Here is a 20,403-nt window from a genome sequence, read left to right as displayed (position 1 = left end):
GTATACATTGTAGACTATAATCATACTGTAGGTGATTATATTTTCTCTGTTTTTCCTGAAGTTAGTGCTTTCCTTAGTTTTTTATTTGTTTAGTTTTTTGGTGTTTCTAATGTTTTATTTTTCTTTTGGTTTTTGCTTTTTGGTACTGGGGCTTGAATCCAAAGACACTTTACTACTGAGCTAAATCCCCACCATCCTTCCTTTTTTTTTTTTTTTTTTTTGGTGGTGCTGGGATTGAACCCGGGGCCTTGTGCATGCAAGGCAAGCACTCTACCAACTGAGCTATACCCCCATTAACCCCCATCCTTTTTATTTGGGGGGGGACATGGTCTCACTAAGTTGCTGAGGTTGGCCTTGAATTTGTGATCCTTCTGTCTCAGGCTCCTGAGTAGCTGGGTTATGGTGCACATCACAAGTCCCAGGTTTTTTTATTTGATGGTAGGAGGATATGTGGCCTCACTATGTTCTTAGGTTGGGTTCAAACTCCAGGGTAGGTGCATGCCCACATGCCCAGCAGCTAATTTTTCTTATACTTCTTAATATACATATTAGTTGTAGATTGACACAAAACCTTTATTTTTATTTATTTACTTATCTTTTTATATGGTGCTGAGGACAGAACCCAGGGCCTCACATATGCTAGGCAAGCGCTCTACTACCGAGCTACAACCCCAGCCCCTAAGAGCTTTTTTTTCTTTTTTTTATAACTTTATTTTATTTATTTATTTTTATGTGGTGCTGAGGATCGAATCCAGGCCTCACATGTGCTAGGCAAGTGCTCTACTGCTGAGCTACATTTTTCTCTTTCTTGATTACATTCTGGTTTGAGTAGTTTCCTAGAAATAGTACATGGGAAGTAAATGTTGGACTTTCTGTAAAAAATGTTTCTTTTACTACTTTATGCTTGGTTGAAAGTTTGGCTGGCTATAGAATTCTAAGTTGAAGATACTTTTCCTTCAGAATTTTAGACACTACCCTCTTATCCTCTTGCTTCCAATGTTGCTGCTCAAAGTAGAAAGACAGTTTGCTCCTAATTCTTTGCATGTGACTGTTTTCTCTTTCTGGAAACTTGTAAGAGTGTTATGATATTTCATAATGATGTATTTTGATATGGGTCTTTTCATCCTGCAACACACTTGGATGCTTTTAGTCAGAAACTGAGAGCCTTTAGTTCTTGGAAATGTGGGATTGTTTTGATGTTGAATATGTTGATTTCCTTTTATTTGTTTATTTTTTGGTGGTGTTGGAGATGGAATCTAGGGACTTGCATGTGCTATGCAGGCACTCTACCATTGAACTACATCCCCAGCCCCTTGATGTTGATTTCTTACTCCTTATTTCTCTATTCTTGCTTCTCTTTGGATATCTGCTCCGGTGGACTTACTCTCTTCTTATTATTTTATTTTTTAATATTATTATTATTATTATTATTATTATTATTATTATTATTACACTGCTGGGGTAGAAAATGCTGGACAAGTGCTCTACCAAAGAATTATACCCCCAGCCCTTGTTCTGTTTTCTTATCCTCTCTCCTTTCATCTGTCTTTTGTTCTACTTTCTGGGAGATTTCCTCTGTTTTTGTTTTGTTTTGTTTTTTGTTTTTGGCACTAGGGACTTATCCCAGGGGTGCTTTATCACTCACTGAGCTAAAAACCCTGTCCTTTTAAATTTTTTTATTTTATTTTGAGACAAGATCTTGCTAGGTTGCTGAAGATCTCACTAAGTTGCCAAGGCTGATCTCTAACTTGTAATTCTCCTGCCTCAGCCTCCTGAGACACTGGGATTATAGCCATGGACAACCATACCAGGCCCATTCTGCCTTTTAACCTAGGAGCCTACTGCTTCTTTGCCTGGCAAATTCTTCTTCTCCTTTAAGGTTCAGCTCAAAGGCTGATCCCCTGGACAGTCATTCCAGCACTTCCAGGGGAGCCCCTGCTCCATGGCACAGCTTGTTCACACTTCTGTTTCCAAGAAGATCATGAGATCTGCAAGGACAGGTCATCCCCTGTCACTTCGTGCCTCTCTGGACCCGGTACAAAGAAAACGTTCAGTATATATTTGCTAGATGACCACAGTGAACCTTAACTTATGCTGATGTCATAATCAGTATCTTCTCTACTTTCCACATTGTCTGTTTACCTCAGCTGTGGCTTGGGTTGCTGTGATAACAGCAGCTGCTCCGGTGTCTGGGGACCACTCAAGAGGAGCAAGCATCAGGCATGACTCCCCCTTCTTTCCTGCCCTTTGAAGTCATGAACTCTGAGAGAAGTGTGGAGATGCCAGAAATTCATCTGGCATACATACTGGCATATATAATCTTGGTCATTATATTGAAAACTCCCAATGTCATTATGGAACTAAGTTTTTCCTGTTTCAAGTCCAATCCAATAAATAAATAAATAATTTATTTATTCATTCATTTCATTTGGGGATCAAACCCAAGGCCTTATGTATGCTAGGCAAGCACCCTACAACTGACCTATATCCCTAACCCTTTTTAAATTTTGAGACAGGGCCTTGCTAAATTACCCAGGCTGGCCTCAAACTTTCAATGTCCTTATCTCAGCTGTGCTGAGTAGCTGGGATTACAGGCATGTGCCATCACACCTGGCCAGGAGAAAACTTTTATACCTATATCTTGTGACCACCAGCCAGGGCCTTCTGCTCTGGAGCACCTGCCTGCTAAGATCTAAGTTACTACCAATTGAGTCTACGGTTTCTAAGGTTCTGGCTATCTTTCATATCCATCCCTTAGTCCATTGTTTCACTTTCCTTTTACCTGTCCCCACATACATCCAAAATCTCAGGTTATGCTGGGAGAGGATAGCATATGCTTTATAATCCCAGAAACTCGGGTAGTCTAAGGCAGGAGGATTCCAAGTTTGAGGCTAACCTGGGTAATTTAGAGAGACTCTGTCTCAAAATACAAAATAAAAAGGGCTGGGGATATAATTCAGTGGTAAAGTACCCCTGGGTTCAATTCCCAGCACTAAAACCAAAAACAAGCAAAAAACAATGATGATAAGAATGAACTCAGGTTGCCTGAGTTTTATGAGGCAGATTAGGAAAGAGGTCTCTGTCACCACCCTTGACTGGAGTGCCGCTATCTTCACTGAGCCTGCCCATCTTGGTCTGGTATGGTGGCTTCCCTCCTCCGCTCTCCTCAACCCTCTATGGTTCTATGTTGGGATATGTGTGCAAGTGCATGTGAGTACATGTATGTTGGAGTGGGATGAGGAAGCATCAGCCATAGGCAGGCTGGATGGAGGGACTGAGCCTTTAGAAAGAACCGAAGTTCCAGAATAAGTCTTTTTTAGAGAAACATGTTTACTATGGCTGTTGTGAGCAAAAACTCATATGTTGGTCTAAGAATGCCTATTGGAAAGGGCACTGGAAAAAGAAAAAGGAAACCTGGGGCTATGTCACATGCTGCCGTGTGACCCTGCACATTACTTAACTTCTCTGAGCCTCCTTTCCCTTTTCTGTAAAGTAGGGATTAAAACACCTGCCATTTTATAGCAGAGAGAGATTTGAATTCTGGCTCTTTTGCTTACTAGCCAGATGACTTGGGACAGGAGTCTTAATTTTGTGAGCCTTGATTTTCTCTTCCTTAAATTGAGGGTTTGTAACAGCGTATTCCTCATTGAATTTTTGTAAGAATTCGATGATAATACACAAAAAGAGCCAGTCCTTTAAATACACACCTATAATCCCAGCCACCCAGGAGGCTGAGGCAGGAGGATTGCAAGTTCAAGGCCAGCCTTGGCATAATTTAGCAGGACCCTGTCTCAACATTTAAAATTTTAAAAAGAGCTAGAGATGTAGCTCTTGGGTTTAAAAAAAAAAAAAAAGTCCTGTACACGTGAAAAGCATTCATCTCAGTATCTGGCATACAGTAAGTCTTCAGTAAATGTGAACAGTTTTTTGCACAGAGTTATTCTGAGGTCCAAATGAAATTATGTATTTGAAAGTTCTTTGAAAACTTTAAATTTTCATTTCCTTTTTTTCTTCTGAATCTTGAGCTTCTCTTAACCAGGATCCATTGGGGTGAGACTGCAGATCTCTAAGTTGGCTTCCCCAGTCAAACCTGCTGGCTGTGAAACAGAGATCATGGAGTGGGAAAGGGCAGAGGGAGGGCCACATGCTCAGGAACCAACATGGTACTGCAGCCCAGAGCCAAATGTGTGTGTAAGCACCTTCCTATAAGCACACATGTGAAAGCATGCATGTGTGAGCAGCTGGGCGCAAAGCACCCAGACCCCTCCTGCTTTTGTTTATTTTACAATATAGATGGGACAAGGCAGTATTTTCTCCCAAATAAATTTGCTTCCAAGTCCTAAGTCCTATGAAGCCCTAAGCTGTTGACCTGCACTTTGTGTAGAGGCACAAGAGGGTGGCATGGGGGCTGAGGACCCAGCCATGGGGCCCATGGGGCTGTGCAGTCCACTCAACATCCCTCTCCTTGCCCCGCCCCTCTTCCCTCCCCCAGCTTCTCTGGACTCAGATGCCCTGGAGGCTGAGGCGTGCTGGGCAGGTCATGGGGGCAGGGAGACTGAGCTGGGCCCTTGCAGGGATGAGATCATTTCACGGGATGGTGAGGACACCGTGCTGGCCCTGGCCACACACACACAAACACACACACACACACACACACACACACACATACACAGAGAGAAAGAGTGATGTAACCAGGGGCTTTAACCACAGTGGAAACATGGGGCTCACTTTACAGCCAGGGCTGCCTGAAGTTTATCCTGGTGGAGCCAGCTGCAGCCTTGCCTCCCTTGCTCCCTGCTCCTGTACACAGTTCCCCAGAGTGCCCTTTGCTTTCCCTCTCACACTGTTGCTGTTGGGTTTTTGTCAAGCATGCCCTTCCCATCCACTTCTTGTTTGCTCACTCATTTTCTTACTCATTTACTCACTCATCAAACAGGTTTAAGTAAATAGCTACTATGTCCCAGGTACCATGTTAGGTTAACCAGGCTAAATTCCTGCCCACATGGGATCTGAGACTAGCAGGAGAAAGAGACAAGGAAATAGTCTATTACAATATTATGATTAGCTATGAAGGAGAAGTACAGATGGTGTTAGAACTGATTGGAGGGGCTAAACCCAAATTTTCTGAAATTCTGCCTTTTCTTCAAGTCTAATTCAAATGCCACTTACTCCAAAAGCCTTCCCTGATTTCCCAGCTCGAGTTGATTGCTCCCTTCCCTGCACCCTGAGCTCTTTGTATGGTGCTTATGTATTCATCTATAAATATTTAATGAGTGTTGATTCCATATCAGGTGCTATTCTAGGAACTGGGGACACAGTGGTGAATAACACAGATAAATCCCTGCTGTCACAGAGCTGATATTCCACAGGGGATGGGAAACAGTGCTGGGCAGGATGCTCATAACCTAACAAACTCATAGTGTATATCAGGTAGCAATGTATTCTTTGAAGATAAATAAACATTAACCAGGATCAGAGCTGTGTGCAGTGTGCATGCCTATAATTCCAGTTACTTGGGAGGCTGAGGCAGGTTGTTTGCAAGTTCAACGCTAACCTGGGAAACTTGGCAAGATCTTATTTTAAAATAAAAATAAAAAGGACTAGGGAGGTATCTCAGAAGAATATGAATACTATCATAATATCAATCCCCAGTACTGACAAAAAAAAGTTGGGGGTGGATAGGAAATTCTAGAGGAGGCATATTTTGCCCAGGGCATAAGGAAGGCCTCTATGAGGAGGTAACAGAAGAACAGAGACCCGTGGGAATTCAGTTGTGATGCTTTTGTGGTATGTTAGGTGAACAGTGGGACCACATGACTGGGGTGTGGTAGGAAATGAGGCTACTGCAGCACCCGGGCCCTTACCAGGAGAGCTTGGGTGAGACAGGAGCTGTCAGGTTTTGAGCAGAGGTATGCCATGAGCTGACTCTATTTCAAAAGGCTTATTCTGGCTGTTGTGCCAAGAATGAGCTGAAAAGAGGTCAGGATGGGAGTGGTGAGATCAGCTGAGTTATTGCAGATATCCAAGTGGAGATGATGGTGATATGGACCACACTGAGGCTGGGTGGGGAGTGGCAAGGTGATCATACTTGGGATCTATTCTGAAGGGAGGGCTGATGTGATTTCTAAGGGAGTATATGTGAGCAAAAGAAAGGAATGAAAAAGGATCAGTTGGGTGCAGTGGCTCATGCCTATAATTCCCAGCAGCTTGGGAGGCTGAGGCAGGAGGATCACAAATTCAAGGCCAGCCTGGGCAATTTAGTGAGGTCCTAAGCAGCTTAGTGAAAAATAAAATACAAAATAAAAAAGGGCTGGGGGTGTAGCTCAATGGTAGAGCACCCCTGGGTTCAAGCCTGTACTGCAGAAAAAGAAATAAAAATTTGTCTATACTTGCTATCTTCACTCCCCTCTTCCAACCAGGCTTTTCACTCATCACTGCATCAGAATTACTCCTGCCAAGGTCACCCACTTGGCATTACTGAATATGATGGCCAATTCTTATGCCTACATAATGGCTATATCCACAGCCCTTTTTTTATTAAAAAACACTTTTTTAGTTGTAGATGGACATAATACCTTTATTTATTTTTATGTGGTGCTGAGAATCAAACCCAGTGCCTTACACATGTTAGGCAATTGCTCTACCACTGAGCTACACCCCCAGCCCCACAGCCCTTTTCATTTTTTATTTTGAGACAGGATTTTTCTAAATTGCCCAGGCTGACCTTTTAAAAATACTTTTGCTGTAAAGGAGAAAGCAGAGAAATGGGGGCAGGCACTAAGAAAGTTGTGGGAAGAAAGGAAGTTCTTTTTAAAGAAGGACAACACTTTAGCAGGCTTGTATGTGGACAGGAATGATGTAATAAAAAAAAAAATTGGATGATGCAGGAGAGAGCAGGAACAATTGTTGGAGAGATGGCCTTGATTGACCAGAGGAGGTGGAGTCCAGCGAGGGTCTGCTCTTGACGAAAGTGTGGTTTGTCCACAGACAGTAGGGAAGGCAGAGCACATGCAGGTGCCAGGTACACTGCTCCCGTGCATGGGCACATATCTTTTCTAAAGGAAGATAAATTCCCTGAGAACAGAGTCCCTGACTTACATGCTGTGTGTGTTTAAGTAAATGAATGTTAGGAGTCTTTGATTTCTAACAAGTGATGCTAATCAGTTGGAGGTAGCTCAAGAAATAAAGCAGAATTCACTGGTCAGACTGTGTGCAGACAAGGAATGGAACCAGTATTTGGAAGCAGTTTTTGGAAGCTCTGATTCTATCCTGAATGTCAATTTCATTTTCCCATCACACTGCAGACCAGCTTTATCTACTTCTTAGTTCATGTAGCAAAGCATAACTACTTTGCCCCTTTGAGATATATTTCTAGACACAATGGTAGACTGTTTCTTGGTCCTGTTTCTCAAATCCTAGGTCAAAGGATTGGATTCAATTAGTTCTTTTGATGTCTACTACTGGGCTGATCAGCTGTGGCCAGGCGGGCAAGAAACATTTAACTGTAATAGTTGGGATCTCTTCTCTGTGAGTAGTTGGGAGTCTCCAGAAAAGAGGGGCTGGGTAGACACCTTAGTCAGTCTCACTATAGTGACTGAGTGGGTAGATAGGTGTGGATGGGTGTATAGATGGGTGATGAATGAATGAATGAATGGATGGACAGATGGATGTTTTAGTTGTGTTGTCAAATAATGTAGCCCAGGAACTTGTAATGAAAAGAGGAGGGCTCTTGGCATTGATGGTAGTAGTGGAATTTTGGGGAGACCTCTGAGGATGAAGCCCTTACTACAATTGAGGAGGTAAAATGGGCCACATAGAAAGAGAGCTCATTTCTACCAGTCAACGATTTTTGGAAATTCTTCACTCCCATTTCTACATTAAGCTAGGAAGTTTCTCCTCCATATTTCCCTTTTAGCTGGAAGTGTAAATGTTTTCAGCTCTCACAATTTTTTCTAATTTCTAAAAATAAGCTGAGTCACACAAAGGGCCCTGTGCTTCCAGAAGGCCTGAGGCAGGTGGTCCTGTCCAATGCTTTTCAGGTGCTCTGGGGAAATCCTGGCTTCCTTTTCTCTCCTCCCACTATTTTGGAACTCACCTTCCTGCAACCCAATCTGCTTCCTTCTCAGGATACCCAGAACCAGAGGTGACTTGGTACAAGGATGACATAGAACTGGACCGATACTGTGGTTTGCCAAAATATGAGATCACTCATCAGGGTAACCGTCACACACTGCAGCTGTACAGGTGAGGGAGAGTGGCCTGTTCTGCACTCTCTGCCCTCCTAAGGGTCCTGCACCTGGATTGTGCCCTCAGAGATGGAGCAGGCTGGGTGGAGGTACCCAGGCACTATCTGAAACGAGAGGCAGGTCTGCCACTGAGTTGAACCACCTGGATAACTGTTTGCCTGCCAGTGGCCAGGATCCCCTAAGGCCAGGGTGGGAGTATTTCTGACAGTCACAGAGCTGAGTGCAACCAGAGGAGATCCTGACCCACATTTTCCATGAGGTCAGCAGCCAAAAAAAGCAACTCTATCATCGTTACTTCACAAGGGGCTGCGCTGGTCACCTGCTTCTGAAGGGAGCTCTCCTGAGCCCCAAGTCTAATCTAATCCCTCCTGGGACAGCATGAACTTGGTCAGCTGCCACCTTCTCGTGGCCTCAGTTCCTTCAATTCTAACAGAGGGTGAGGGTTGTGGTGACATCTGAGATGGGATGTGGCACTCAGGGCCCGTCTGGTGATGGGGAGGGGGCGCATGCTCAGCTCTGGAAGATTCTGGCTATGGGGAGCCCGGGGGGCGGGGGGCTGTCACCTCCAGGGTGGGGGGTGGCACCTCATGCTCCTACTTCTAGGTGTCGAGAAGAAGATGCTGCCATCTACCAGGCCTCTGCCCGGAACTCCAAGGGCATTGTGTCCTGCTCAGGGGTCCTGGAAGTGGGCACCATGACAGAGTACAAGATCCACCAGCGCTGGTTTGCCAAGTTGAAGCGCAAGGCTGCAGCCAAATTGCGGGAGATTGAGCAGAGCTGGAAGCATGGGAAGGATGCTGCAGACGAGGCAGACACCCTGCGCAAGCTCAGCCCTGACCGCTTCCAGCGAAAGCGGCGACTGAGCGGGGCTGAAGTGCCAGTGTCCTCAGCCCCAACCAGGAAGGCTGAAGATGGGACCTCGGCAGCTTGGCAGGAAGGAGAAAGTGAATCTGAGCACCCTGGTCTGGGTCTGATCAACAGTTTTGCTCCTGGAGAGGTGCCCACCAATGGGGAGCCTGCCCCCGAGAACGGGGAGGATGGGGAGCATGGCTTGCTGACATACATCTGTGAGGCCATGGAGCTGGGGCCTCAGAGAGCCCCCCAAAAAGAGTCTGGGGCCAAGAAGAAAAGAAAAGATGAGAAATCTAAGCCAGATCGGCAGAAGCCAGAAATAGAGAAGGCAGCCAGAAGCCACCGCTCTTCAGAAAACTCTGTCTCCAACTCAAACAAGCCTGGTCCTTGCGGGACACAGGGTCCCATGGACATGGAGGAGGTTCAGACCCATCCTAGAGGCAGGGTGGCACAGGGACCTGAGTCTTCTGGAACAGATAGCACCAGGCAGCCAGCCTCTACTGTGGGCACTCAAGACAAGGCCCAGGATGCCTCTGCCCTAATCCGTTCCCAGCCCCCAGCCCCTGTCCCAGCCCCAAGTGCAGACCAGCAGGTGTACTTCTCCCTGAAGGACATGTACATGGAGAACTCTCGAGCTATCGGGCCTCAGGGGGAGGAGGAGTCCCCACCCCCAAATGTCAAGACATCTGGAAACAGTCCCTTGGGGAAGGTACCCATCAAGGCAAGAGGTGAGGGGGCACCTGCCACCTCTGGCCAGCCTACACCCTCCTTGGCTCCCCAGCCAGCTCGGCCTTTCAACAGGAAGAGATTTGCCCCTCCAAAGCCCAAAGGCGATCCCATCCCTGACAGCAAGCCCATTTCTTCTTCGGGTCAAGCTCCAGAACATGAGGCCCAGAAATTAGGGAAGGCCCCGTCTCAGGCTTCTGCCCCCGTGCCAACACCCCCTGCCCGCCGGAGACATGGCACTCGGGACAGCCCCTTGCAGGGGCGAGCAGGCCACAGGACTCCAGGAGAGGTGAGTGTGGGTGTTGGGTACTTGGAGGCTGCTCTGGGAAGCTGACCTCATGGAAACTCTTGCCGTAACAGCTTGGCAGCCAGTGAGCAGTGGACTATTTATAGAAGGGGGTGGGGAGGCAAGGGAGTGCCAGCCAGGAGCAGGGGACCATAGGCATGAACCTTGCTCAGCCACTCCACTTGCCAGACATGTAGGCAAGCACAGCTTGACTGTGTCTTTCTCTTCTGAGATGGGGGAGTTCACAGCCAAGGGGACTGTGCCTCAGAAGAGGAAAGGAAGACGTTCTCTGGGGGAGGAATGGGCCAGTGGAGAGGTGCCCCCCACACTCCATGGGTTGGGGGACTGAGCAGCAAGAGTGTGGTGGAGTGTCCATTGGCAGGTCTCAACCTGAATGCTCATTACATTTTTAAACATACTGAATGTCTAGGACATGCTAGTTTAATCTGGGCTTATGTAAGGCTTTAGAGTCGGGTATATACCAAACTACCTTACTAACTTGTGATATTGGGCCCGTCATAAAATAATATTAACAATACGAACTTCATAGGGCTGTTGTGAGAACTGAGGTGCTTAGCCTGACACATTAAGAACTAAATAAATAGCAGTTGGTATAAAATATTAATATTCTGGGAATAAGAGTACCATCAGTTTCTGGTGGAGAAGGTAGACAACAGAGAAAAGAGGAGGTTTTGTGTGAGGTGCAGGGATATTGGGGTGTCCATTTGTTAAGGGCAGAGGCAAATGGGTCTAGACACTAAGGAACTGGAAGAGCAGGGCTGATAAGATTAACAGTAGGGTTCATGGTTTTATGTTTCAGGGGCAGAGGGTGGGCAGGATTTCCCAGGGGTTTAGGGAGTGGGTGTTGTACAGCATGATAGGAAGAAGACAATAGTTCTTATGAGTTTCAAGAGTGATGTTGAAGTAGATAAAATAGATAGAACATATTTATCTATTTGTTTGGTTAGTGGTACTAGGAAGGGAACCTAGGGCTTCATGCATGCTAGGCAAGCGCTCTACCACTGAGCTCTGTCCCCAGCCTTTTTTTTTTTAATTTTAAAAATTTAGTTACTTTTTAAATTTAATTTCTTGATACCAGGGATTGAACCCAGGGAGCTTAACCACTGAGCCAGTAGCTGGGATTATAGGCGTGCAGGGACATATTTATAATAAGAAATTATCGATTGCTTATATGAAATTCTGATTTAATTGGGTGTCCTGTAATTCTTTTTACTAAATCTGGCAATCCTAAGTGGAGATAGCTTCTGATTTTGGCAGGAACTAAGATAGACTTTTTCTAAGGGTAGAGGAAGCAGGATTCCTGGGCTGGGGAAATAGAGGCTTTCTGAAGAACAGGAAGAAGATTGGGCAGTAGTGTTTCACAAGTGTGTGGACAGAGGACAGATGGTTTCTTGAAACAGTAAATACACGAGGGACAAGCTGATACAGCACCTCTGGGAGAGCAAAGGGAAAAGAGTGCTTGGTGGAGGTTAAGGAGAGCCCATGTTCAAGGGTGACCAGGGCCATGGCTTTATTTCAGTGGATGCTAAGGTCAGACTGTGGAAACAGTTATTTCAAAGGGCTTTGGCATGGGGAAAAACCTCAAGGACCTCGGACTGGGCTCTGGACTCTATTGCTTACTTGACTCTTTGTGCTTGGTCTCAGGTAATATGGGGTACTGGTGTGTAAACCTAGCTACTTGGGAGGCTGAGGCAGGAGGATTGCAATCCAGGCCAGTCTTGGCATTTTAGTGAGACCCTATTTCAAAATAAAAAATAGAAAGGGCTGGGGATGTAGTTCAGCAGTAGAGTATTTGCCTAGCATGTGCAAGCTGAGGCCTTGGGTTCAGTCTCAAGTTCTGAAAAAAAAAAAAAAAGAAAAGAAAAAAGAAAACAAAACAAAAAATCTAAAACTCTACTTCTATATTCAAGAGGGTAAAAAATCAAGACTGGAAACTATTAACTATACAAAGTAGCCAGATATGATAGTTTATGCTTGTAATCTCAGCTAGGAGACTAAGACAGGAGGATTGGAAGTTTGAGGCCAGCGTGAGCAACTACTTAGACCTTGTCTCAAAATATTAAAAGAGCAGGGGATACAACTCAGAGGTAGATTACTTGCCTACCATGAGCAAGACCATAGGTTCAACCCTCAATACTGCAAAAAAGAAAATAAGCCAGCTAGAATTCCAGGAATGAAAAATTAAATTATTTACTATGGTTATGGCAGCTACAATTCTCACACTTTCCCCTGAACATCTCATTGAATGAAGGTAAAAATTTAGGCAAAATGCATGGTACAGTTATTTGATAATTTTGAAAAGCAAATAATAGTGATCGATTGGAGGAGTCCAGAATTTAAAGTCCTGCCAAAGCTGTGTGTGGTGGCATGTGGCTGTAGTCCCAGCTCCTCTGGAAGCTGAGGTAGTAGGATCACCTCAGCCCAGGAATTTGAGACCTGCTGGGCTACATAGTGAGACCCTTTCTTAAAAAAAAAAAAAAAAAGAAAGAAAAAAAAAGAAAAAGCAGAAGAAGAAAAGAAAAAGAGAAAAGAAAGAAAGGAAAAAAGAAAAAAGGCTGGGGCATAGCTCAGTGTTAGAGTACTTGCCTGGCATATTCAAGGCTCTGGGTTTGATCCCAAGCACCACATACACACAAATACCATTGATTGAATCAGCAGTGTTTACCTTAATTTCCCTGTTCTGGCATTTCCTGGCCTGGTCTTACTGCAATCCGAAACCCTAGGTAAGCATCAATATGGACAGAGAGTCTAGAGAAACCCTCTAGACTAGGCTTGATGAATGGGAAAGGGATCTTCCAGTAAGGACAGTAGTAGCAGCAGAGGCCATAGATGCCTAAAACTTTGAAGGAGAAGAATCTTCCTCTTCGTTCAGAGAAGCTCTGGGCCTAAGAGGGTGGGATGAAACCCTGTTGTCTTGTTCTTGGTCCAGGGCAAGGCTCGTATGTGAAAGTATGTGGCAGAGTGGGGTAAATGGAGCCCCAGCTATTTGGCCAGAGGATTGAAAAGAGAAGCCCTAGGGATCTATAAAGTATCGAGGAGATCATGGAGAGGGAGAAACTTGGGAAAATGACCTCTGAGAGTCATTAATGACCTCTGAGTTTATAAGCTCTTTACAAATTTCTGGGCTCATTTCCAAAGCTGGTCATACAAGGATCTGATTCTGAACAACATATCAAAAACATTGAGAATGGAACTAACAGATCCTTATCCAAGTTCCAGACTGCCAACTGGGTGGCACACACAGAGGAAAGATCCAAATAGCACTGGAAAGACTTTGAAATTGGGAATGACTTTAAAACTACAACCTCATAGGGTTGCAGCCTGAACACAACCAGGTAGATTGCCTGCTAAGACAAAAATATGAACATTCTCCATAGGATTTAAACAATAACCAGAGTCTTATAATACTCAAAATGTCCAGGATGTAACCATAATTACTTGGCATATGAAGAAAATCTCATTTTCATGGGAGAGACAATCAAAGAATGCCAGTACCAAGAAGACATAGATATATTGGAATTATCTGACTTAAGAATTATTATAGTAAACATATGACAAGTAAGGGTGAACATTGGAAATGAATGGAAAGATACAAAGAAATAAAAGAGCTGGGCACAGTGGTACACACTTGTAATCCCAGCTATTTGGGAAGTTGAGGCAGGAGGATCGAAAGTTCAAGGCCAACCTCAACAACTTAGTGAGACCCTGTCTCAAAATATAAATACATATAAATGGCTAATTAACTTGAAATTATAGAAAAAGAAATAAGTTATTTCTGAACAACAGAGAGAAAAATTAGAAAAATAAATGAACAGAGCCTCAGAGACCTAGGATGTAAAATCAAAATGTCATTAAATACAGGGCTGGGGATGTGGCTCAAGCGGTAGCGCGCTCGCCCGGCATGCGTGCGGCCCGGGTTCGATCCTCAGCACCACATACAGACAAAGATGTTGTGTCCTCCAAATACTAAAAAATAAATATTAAAATTCTCTCTCTCTCTCTCTCCCAATCTCTTACTTTCTCTCACTCTTTCTTTAAAAAAAAAATGTCATTAAATAACCAGGAGAGGAGAAAGAGCATGGTACAGAATTTTAAAAAAATATGTGAAGAAGTAATGGCTGAAAACTTTCCTAATTTGGCAAAAAACATGAACCTATAGATCAAGAAGTTCAATAAAACCTCAAATAGGATAAGCCTGCATAGTTCCTCATCCAGAAACAATTGAATTGCTGGAAAAAATATTTAAATTAGCCAGAAAAAATAACAAAGAAGAGAAACAATGATTTGAATGGCTGCAATTTCTCATATGAGACAATGAGTTCACAAGGAAGAGGAACAGGGCTGGGGCCGTAGCTCAGTAGTAGAGTGCTTGCCTTGCATGTATGAAGCACTGGGTTCGATCCTCAGCACTGCATATGAATAAATAAATGGAGATATTGTGTCCGTCTACAATTAGAAAATTAAAAAAAAAAAAGAGGAACAACATCTTTTAAATGCTGGAAGAAAAAGACTTACCTATAATTCTATATTTAACATAAATATCTTGAAGTATTGAAGGCAAAATAAAGTCATTCTCAGATAAAGAAAAAATTAAGAGAATACACCAGCAGCAGATCTCATTTACTTTAGAAGAATTGCTAAAGTAAATGTTTAAGAAGGGAACTGAGCCAGGTGTGGTGGCACACACCTGTAACCTCAGTGACCCAAGTGGCTGAGACAGAATTGCAAGTTTGAGGCCAGCCTCAGCAACTTAGTGAGAGGCCCTAAGCAACTTAATGAGACCCTGACTCAAAATAAAAGTGAAAAGAGTGCTGGCTGGTGATGTAGCTCAGTGGTTAAGTGCCCCTCGGTTCAATCCCTGATACCACCACCACCAACAACAAAAAGAACTGATTTTAGAAGGAAACTTGCAAAATGAAGAATGGAGGAAGAGGTCTGGGATTGTGGGTCAGTGGTAGAATGCTTGCCTATCAAGTATGAGGCACTAGGTTTGATCCTCAGAACCACATAAAAATAAATAAAAATAAAGGTATTGTGTCCTTCTACAACTAAAAAATTTTTTAAATGTTTTTAAAAAAGAATGAAGGAAGAGGAACAGAAATGGTAAATATGATAGATTAGCCTTTTCCTCTTGAATTCTTTAAAATATGTTTGAAGCTATAAACTGGGTTCAATCCTCAGTACCACATACAAATAAGTAAATGAATAAAGATGTTGTGTCCATCTACAACTAAAAAAATTTAAAATATGTTTGAAGCTAGAAACTATAGCATTGTCTGCTGGAGTTTTTAATATATGTGAATATATGAGTTAACTACAACATAAAGAGGGAGAGGGTAAGAAGTCCTTTATGGTGGTGAGATTACTACATGTCATTTAAAGTGGTCAAATATTGACAGTAAACAGATTGTGCAAGTTAAGTATGTATATTGTGATTCCTAGAGCATCAACTAAAACACCCTACAAGAGTAAAAAGCACAATATATGTGAAAGTAGAATATTAAAAAACAAGCTGAGCGCATGGCACATGCCCATAATCCCAGCAGCTCCAGAGGCTGAGGCAGAAGGATCACAAGTTCAAAGCCAGCCTCAGCAATTTAGTGAGGTGCTAAGTAACTCAGTGAGACCCTGTCTCAAAATAAAATACAAAATAGGACTGGTGATGTGGCTCAGTGGTTGAGTGCCCCAGTACTCGCTCCTCCAAAAATTCATATAATCTAAAAGAAGTCAAGAGAGGGGAAACTGGAAGGAAAAACAGGGAATTCTGTAGTTTGGATCTTAAAAGTCCCAAAAGGCACATGTGTGAAAGGTAAAAAGTCCCAATGTGGCATTATTGGGAGGTGGTAAAACTTTAAGAGGGGGGGACTAGTTGGGGTCTTCCAGTCATTGGGGGCATGCCCTTGAAAGGGACATTGGACCCCAACCCCTTCCTCCCTTTCTCTTTTACTTCCTGGCTGCCATGAAGTGAACAACTTTATTTCATCACATGCTCCCTGCCGTGATACACTGCCTTGCTGCAGGCCCAAAAGCAACAGGGCCAACTGACCACGGACTGAATTCTTCAAAACTGAGCAAAAATAAACTAAAAAAGAAATTTTTTTAGTTGTAGATGGACACAGTATCTTTATTTTATTTATTTATTTTTATGTGGTACCTCATATGGGTAAGGCAAGTGCTCTACCGCTAAGTTACAACCCCAACCCTTAATTTTTTCTTTTTAATAAGTTGATTTTTCTCAACTATTTTTTTATAGTAATGGAAAGCTAACTAACACAGATAACGAATACAAAACAAATAATAAATTGACTTACTGCTTGCCTAGTAGGTGTGAGGCACGAGGTTTGATCCTCAGAACCACATAAAAATAAATAAAAATAAAGGTATTGTGTCCATCTACAACTATGTAAATAATTAAAACATGTAAATAATTAAATGCTAACTGTATATGGTATAAATACAACAATTAAAAGACAAGAGATTATGAGACTGAATCAAAAAACATTCCCTAGCTGGGTGCAGTGGCACACACCTGTAATCCCAGCAACTTCAGAGGCTGTAACAGGAGGATTGCAAGTCCAAGGTCAGCTGCAGTAGTTTAGCAAGGCCATAAGCAATGTAGTGAGACCCTGTCTCAAATTAAAAATAAAAAAGAGTTGAGGATGTAATTCAGGGTCCCAGTATGAATAAAAATTAATAAATAAAACATTCCCAACCCTTCATACAAGAAATTCATTTCAAATATAATGATATAGGTAATTAAAGGTAAAATAATAAGGCTAGGATTATAGCTCGGTTGTAGAGCTCTTGCCTAGCATGTGTGAGGCACTGGGTTTGATCCTTAGAAACACATACAAATATAAAAATAAAATAAAGATATTATGTCCATCTATGTATTATGTCCATCTAAAACTAAAATTATTTTTTAAAGTAAAATAATAGAATTATATACTTTCTGTAAATACTAAGCAAACAAAAGTTGGAGTGGCCGTATTATTATCAAGCAAAGACATCAAAGCAAAGCAAATAACTAGTTGATTTTCTAATAAAATAATAGATGGTTTTCTCAACTATTTTTATAGTAATTAAAAGCTAACTAACACAGATAACAAATACAAAACAATAAATTGACTTATTCAAGAAAGCATAATAATGAAAATGGGTATGTATCTAACAATATAGCTTCAAAATATATGAAACAAAAACTGGTAGAACTGAAAGGAGAAATAGACAGTTGGAAACTTTAACACTCCTCTCTCATTAATTCATAGATATATAGATAGAAAATTAGAAAGAATATAAAAGAACTGAATAGCACTGTCAATCAACTGGAGCTAATAGACATTTATAGAATACTAATTCTTTTCAAGTGCATATAAAAATTCACCAAATAGATCATATCCTGAATCATAAAACAAACCTTAACAAATGTGAAATAATTCAAATAATAGAAAATATGTTCTCTGACCAAAATGGAATTAAACTAGAAATTAATGACAGAAAAATAATAGGAAAATCTCCAAATACTTTTAAATTAAAGAAAATAGTTTTATGGGTTCAAAGAGGAATGTTTTTGGTTTTATTTCTGTTGTTGTAGTACTGGGGATTGAACCCAGGGATTCTCTACCATTGTGCTACATACCCATCCCTCTATTTTATTTTGAGACAGAATCTCTGTTAGTTTCCCAGGCTGCTCTCAAATTTGGAATCCTCCTGCCTCAGCCTCCCAAGTGGCTGGGGTTACGGATGTGCATTACCATGTCCAGCTCAAGGAGAAAATTTTAAGGGCAATTGGGAAACATTTTGAATTGAATGAAAAATGAAAATATAAAAGTTTGGAATGCTGCTTAATCAATGTTTTGAGGAAATTTTATAGCATTAAAGATTTATATTAGAAAAGAAGAAAGGTCCAAAATCAGTTACCTAAGCTCCTACCTTAGAAAACTAGAAAAGAGGGCTGGGGGTGTAGCTCAGTGGTAGAGCACTTGCCTAGCATGTGGGAGGTAATGGGTTCAATCCTCAGCACCTCACAAAAATAAATAAATAAGGGCTAGGGTTGTGGCTCAGTGGTAGAGTGCTCTCCTAGCATGCATGAAGCACTACTGAGCATCACATAAAAATGAAATAAAGATATTGTGTGTCCACCTATAACTAAAAAATAAATAAAATAAAGGTATTATTTATGTCCATCTTCAACTAAAAAATATTTTAAAAAACTAAGAAAGAACAGAATGAACCCCAAAGAAGCAGAAGAAAGGAAATAAAAGACAAATGAGAGGAAATAAATTAAACCCAAAGTTGGTTATTTGAAAAGATTGGTAATATTTATATACTTCTAGCAAGACTCATAAAACAAGAGAGGAGACACAAAATACCAATATTAAGAATGTAAGAGAGGATACCACTACAGATCTTGTGAACATTAAAAGGGTAATAAGGGCTGGGGCTATAGCTCAGTGGCAGAGTGCTTGCCTAGCATGCGTGAGGCACTGGGTTCGATTCTCAGCACCACATAAAAATAAACAAATAAAATAAAGGCATTCTGTTTATCTACAACTACAAAAAAAAATTTTAAGGGAGTGATAAAAGTCTATGAAAAATGCACATAAATTCAACAATTTAGATGAAATAGACCAATTCTTTAAAAAAAATTACAAACTACCAAAACTGATGTAAAAATAAAATTGATAATTTGAATAATCATATAAGTATTAAATACATTGAATTTGAAGTATAAATTTCCAGCAAAAAAAATCTTCAGGACCAGAAGGTTTCACTGGGGATTTCTCCCAAACATTTAATATAATAAAACCCAGTAGCAGCCCTAGGCCTGGCTTCAGGTCTTGACACTGCCCTGCCCCATGCCTGTTAAGCTCCTAGCTTTTACTCCTGTCCCCCAAAGTCAGTGCTCCGGGGTCATGCCTCTTGCAGGTTACCAGCCAGACTAGTTATTCAGTTGTTCATTCCTGTGAACCCTGTATGTACTCAGGGCTGTGAAGGATGCAATATTGAATCAGACTAGGATTAGGAACCCTAATCCCTGAGAATTTAAGAGCCAAGAGGGAAAGACATGACAGCAAATAAGACCTAATAATGTTATTTGTAGTGAAAAAAACTTTCCTAAAACCAGCTAGGTTCACTCTGCTCACATAATTTTTGTTTTTCAGAAATGCACTGTAGATGTGTACACACACACAAACACACATACACACACACACACACACACATGCATCCCCTAGTGTGTAGAGGGCTCAGCCCTTGTAGAAGTGTACTGAAAGAATTCAGTCATCCATCAGATATTTGTTGATCTATAAATCTGACTCTGGCCTGTGTTGGTCCCTGTGCAGAGGGATAGAGTTCCCAGATTAGCAGGTGACGTATACATGAGACAAATAACTACCACACAGAATGAGGGTTTAATGATGGAATTGGTTACATGTGCTATGAATATTTAGGTTAGGAAGCCAGTAATGCTATTTGAGGTTGAGGAATAATCTTGAAAAATCTTCAAGGAAAAGAATAAACTTAAATGAAATCTTCACAATCTTAAATGGATCTTCTCCAGCTGGGCAAAGAGAAGTATGAAAATGTCTGACAGAGAAAGAGCAAAGTAGTTACAAAATAGCACCAGTACGGTTACTTAGTGTCAGGTGGAGGGACCCTAGAGATGAACCTAGAGAGGGAGGTCTGGGATCGTTACTAAAGAATAGGTCTTATTCATCACACAAGAGTTTATTCCCTTACTTGTTTTCATTTTTAATTGAGTTTTTGTTGAATATGTGCCATGTGTATGGCATAAAAATTTAAAAGTAGAAAAAGGTGTATAAAGAACATTACATCTCTCCTTTATCCACCTCCTCCTGAAGTTAGTTCCTTGGGTATCCTTCCAGAGCTATTTTCTTTGCATTTACAAATGTATATGTGTACTGGTATGTTTTCTAGACAAAGATTGAATGCTGTACTCTCTTTTCTGCACCTTGCTTTATTTTATTTATTTTTACAGTCCTAGGGATTGAATCCAAGGGCACTCTACCCCAGCCCACCCACCCCCTTTTTAAAATATATTTTTAGTTGTAGGTGGACACAATACCTTTATTTTATTTATTTATTTTATGCGGTGTTGATGATTGAACCCAGTTTCTCACATGTTCCAGGCAAGTGCTCTACCACCTAGCTACAGTCCTAGCCCCAAAGACCATAAGTATTTTTAATTTTAATAAATAACGCCACATTGCTATCTATAGAACCTGTGCCACACAGCCTGTTTCCCCACAC

General features: G+C 41.9%; 1 protein-coding gene across 3 annotated transcripts in view; it reads left to right on the top strand.

The window, feature by feature from the left end:
* Alpk3 (alpha kinase 3) overlaps positions 1–20,403 on the top strand; it is a 50,049-nt gene that overhangs the window by 11,810 nt on the left and 17,836 nt on the right. For all 3 annotated transcript variants that reach the window (XM_076851293.2, XM_076851292.2, XM_076851294.2), the window contains 2 exons: positions 8,127–8,244; positions 8,850–10,113. In XM_076851293.2, coding sequence (XP_076707408.2) covers positions 8,127–8,244; positions 8,850–10,113 — 1,382 coding nt within the window. The remainder of the gene's footprint in view (positions 1–8,126; positions 8,245–8,849; positions 10,114–20,403) is intronic.

Source organism: Callospermophilus lateralis, chromosome 3 (assembly GCF_048772815.1).
Source record: "Callospermophilus lateralis isolate mCalLat2 chromosome 3, mCalLat2.hap1, whole genome shotgun sequence".
Lineage (NCBI taxonomy): Eukaryota > Metazoa > Chordata > Mammalia > Rodentia > Sciuridae > Callospermophilus > Callospermophilus lateralis.
This window is presented reverse-complemented; position numbering and strand designations above follow the sequence as displayed.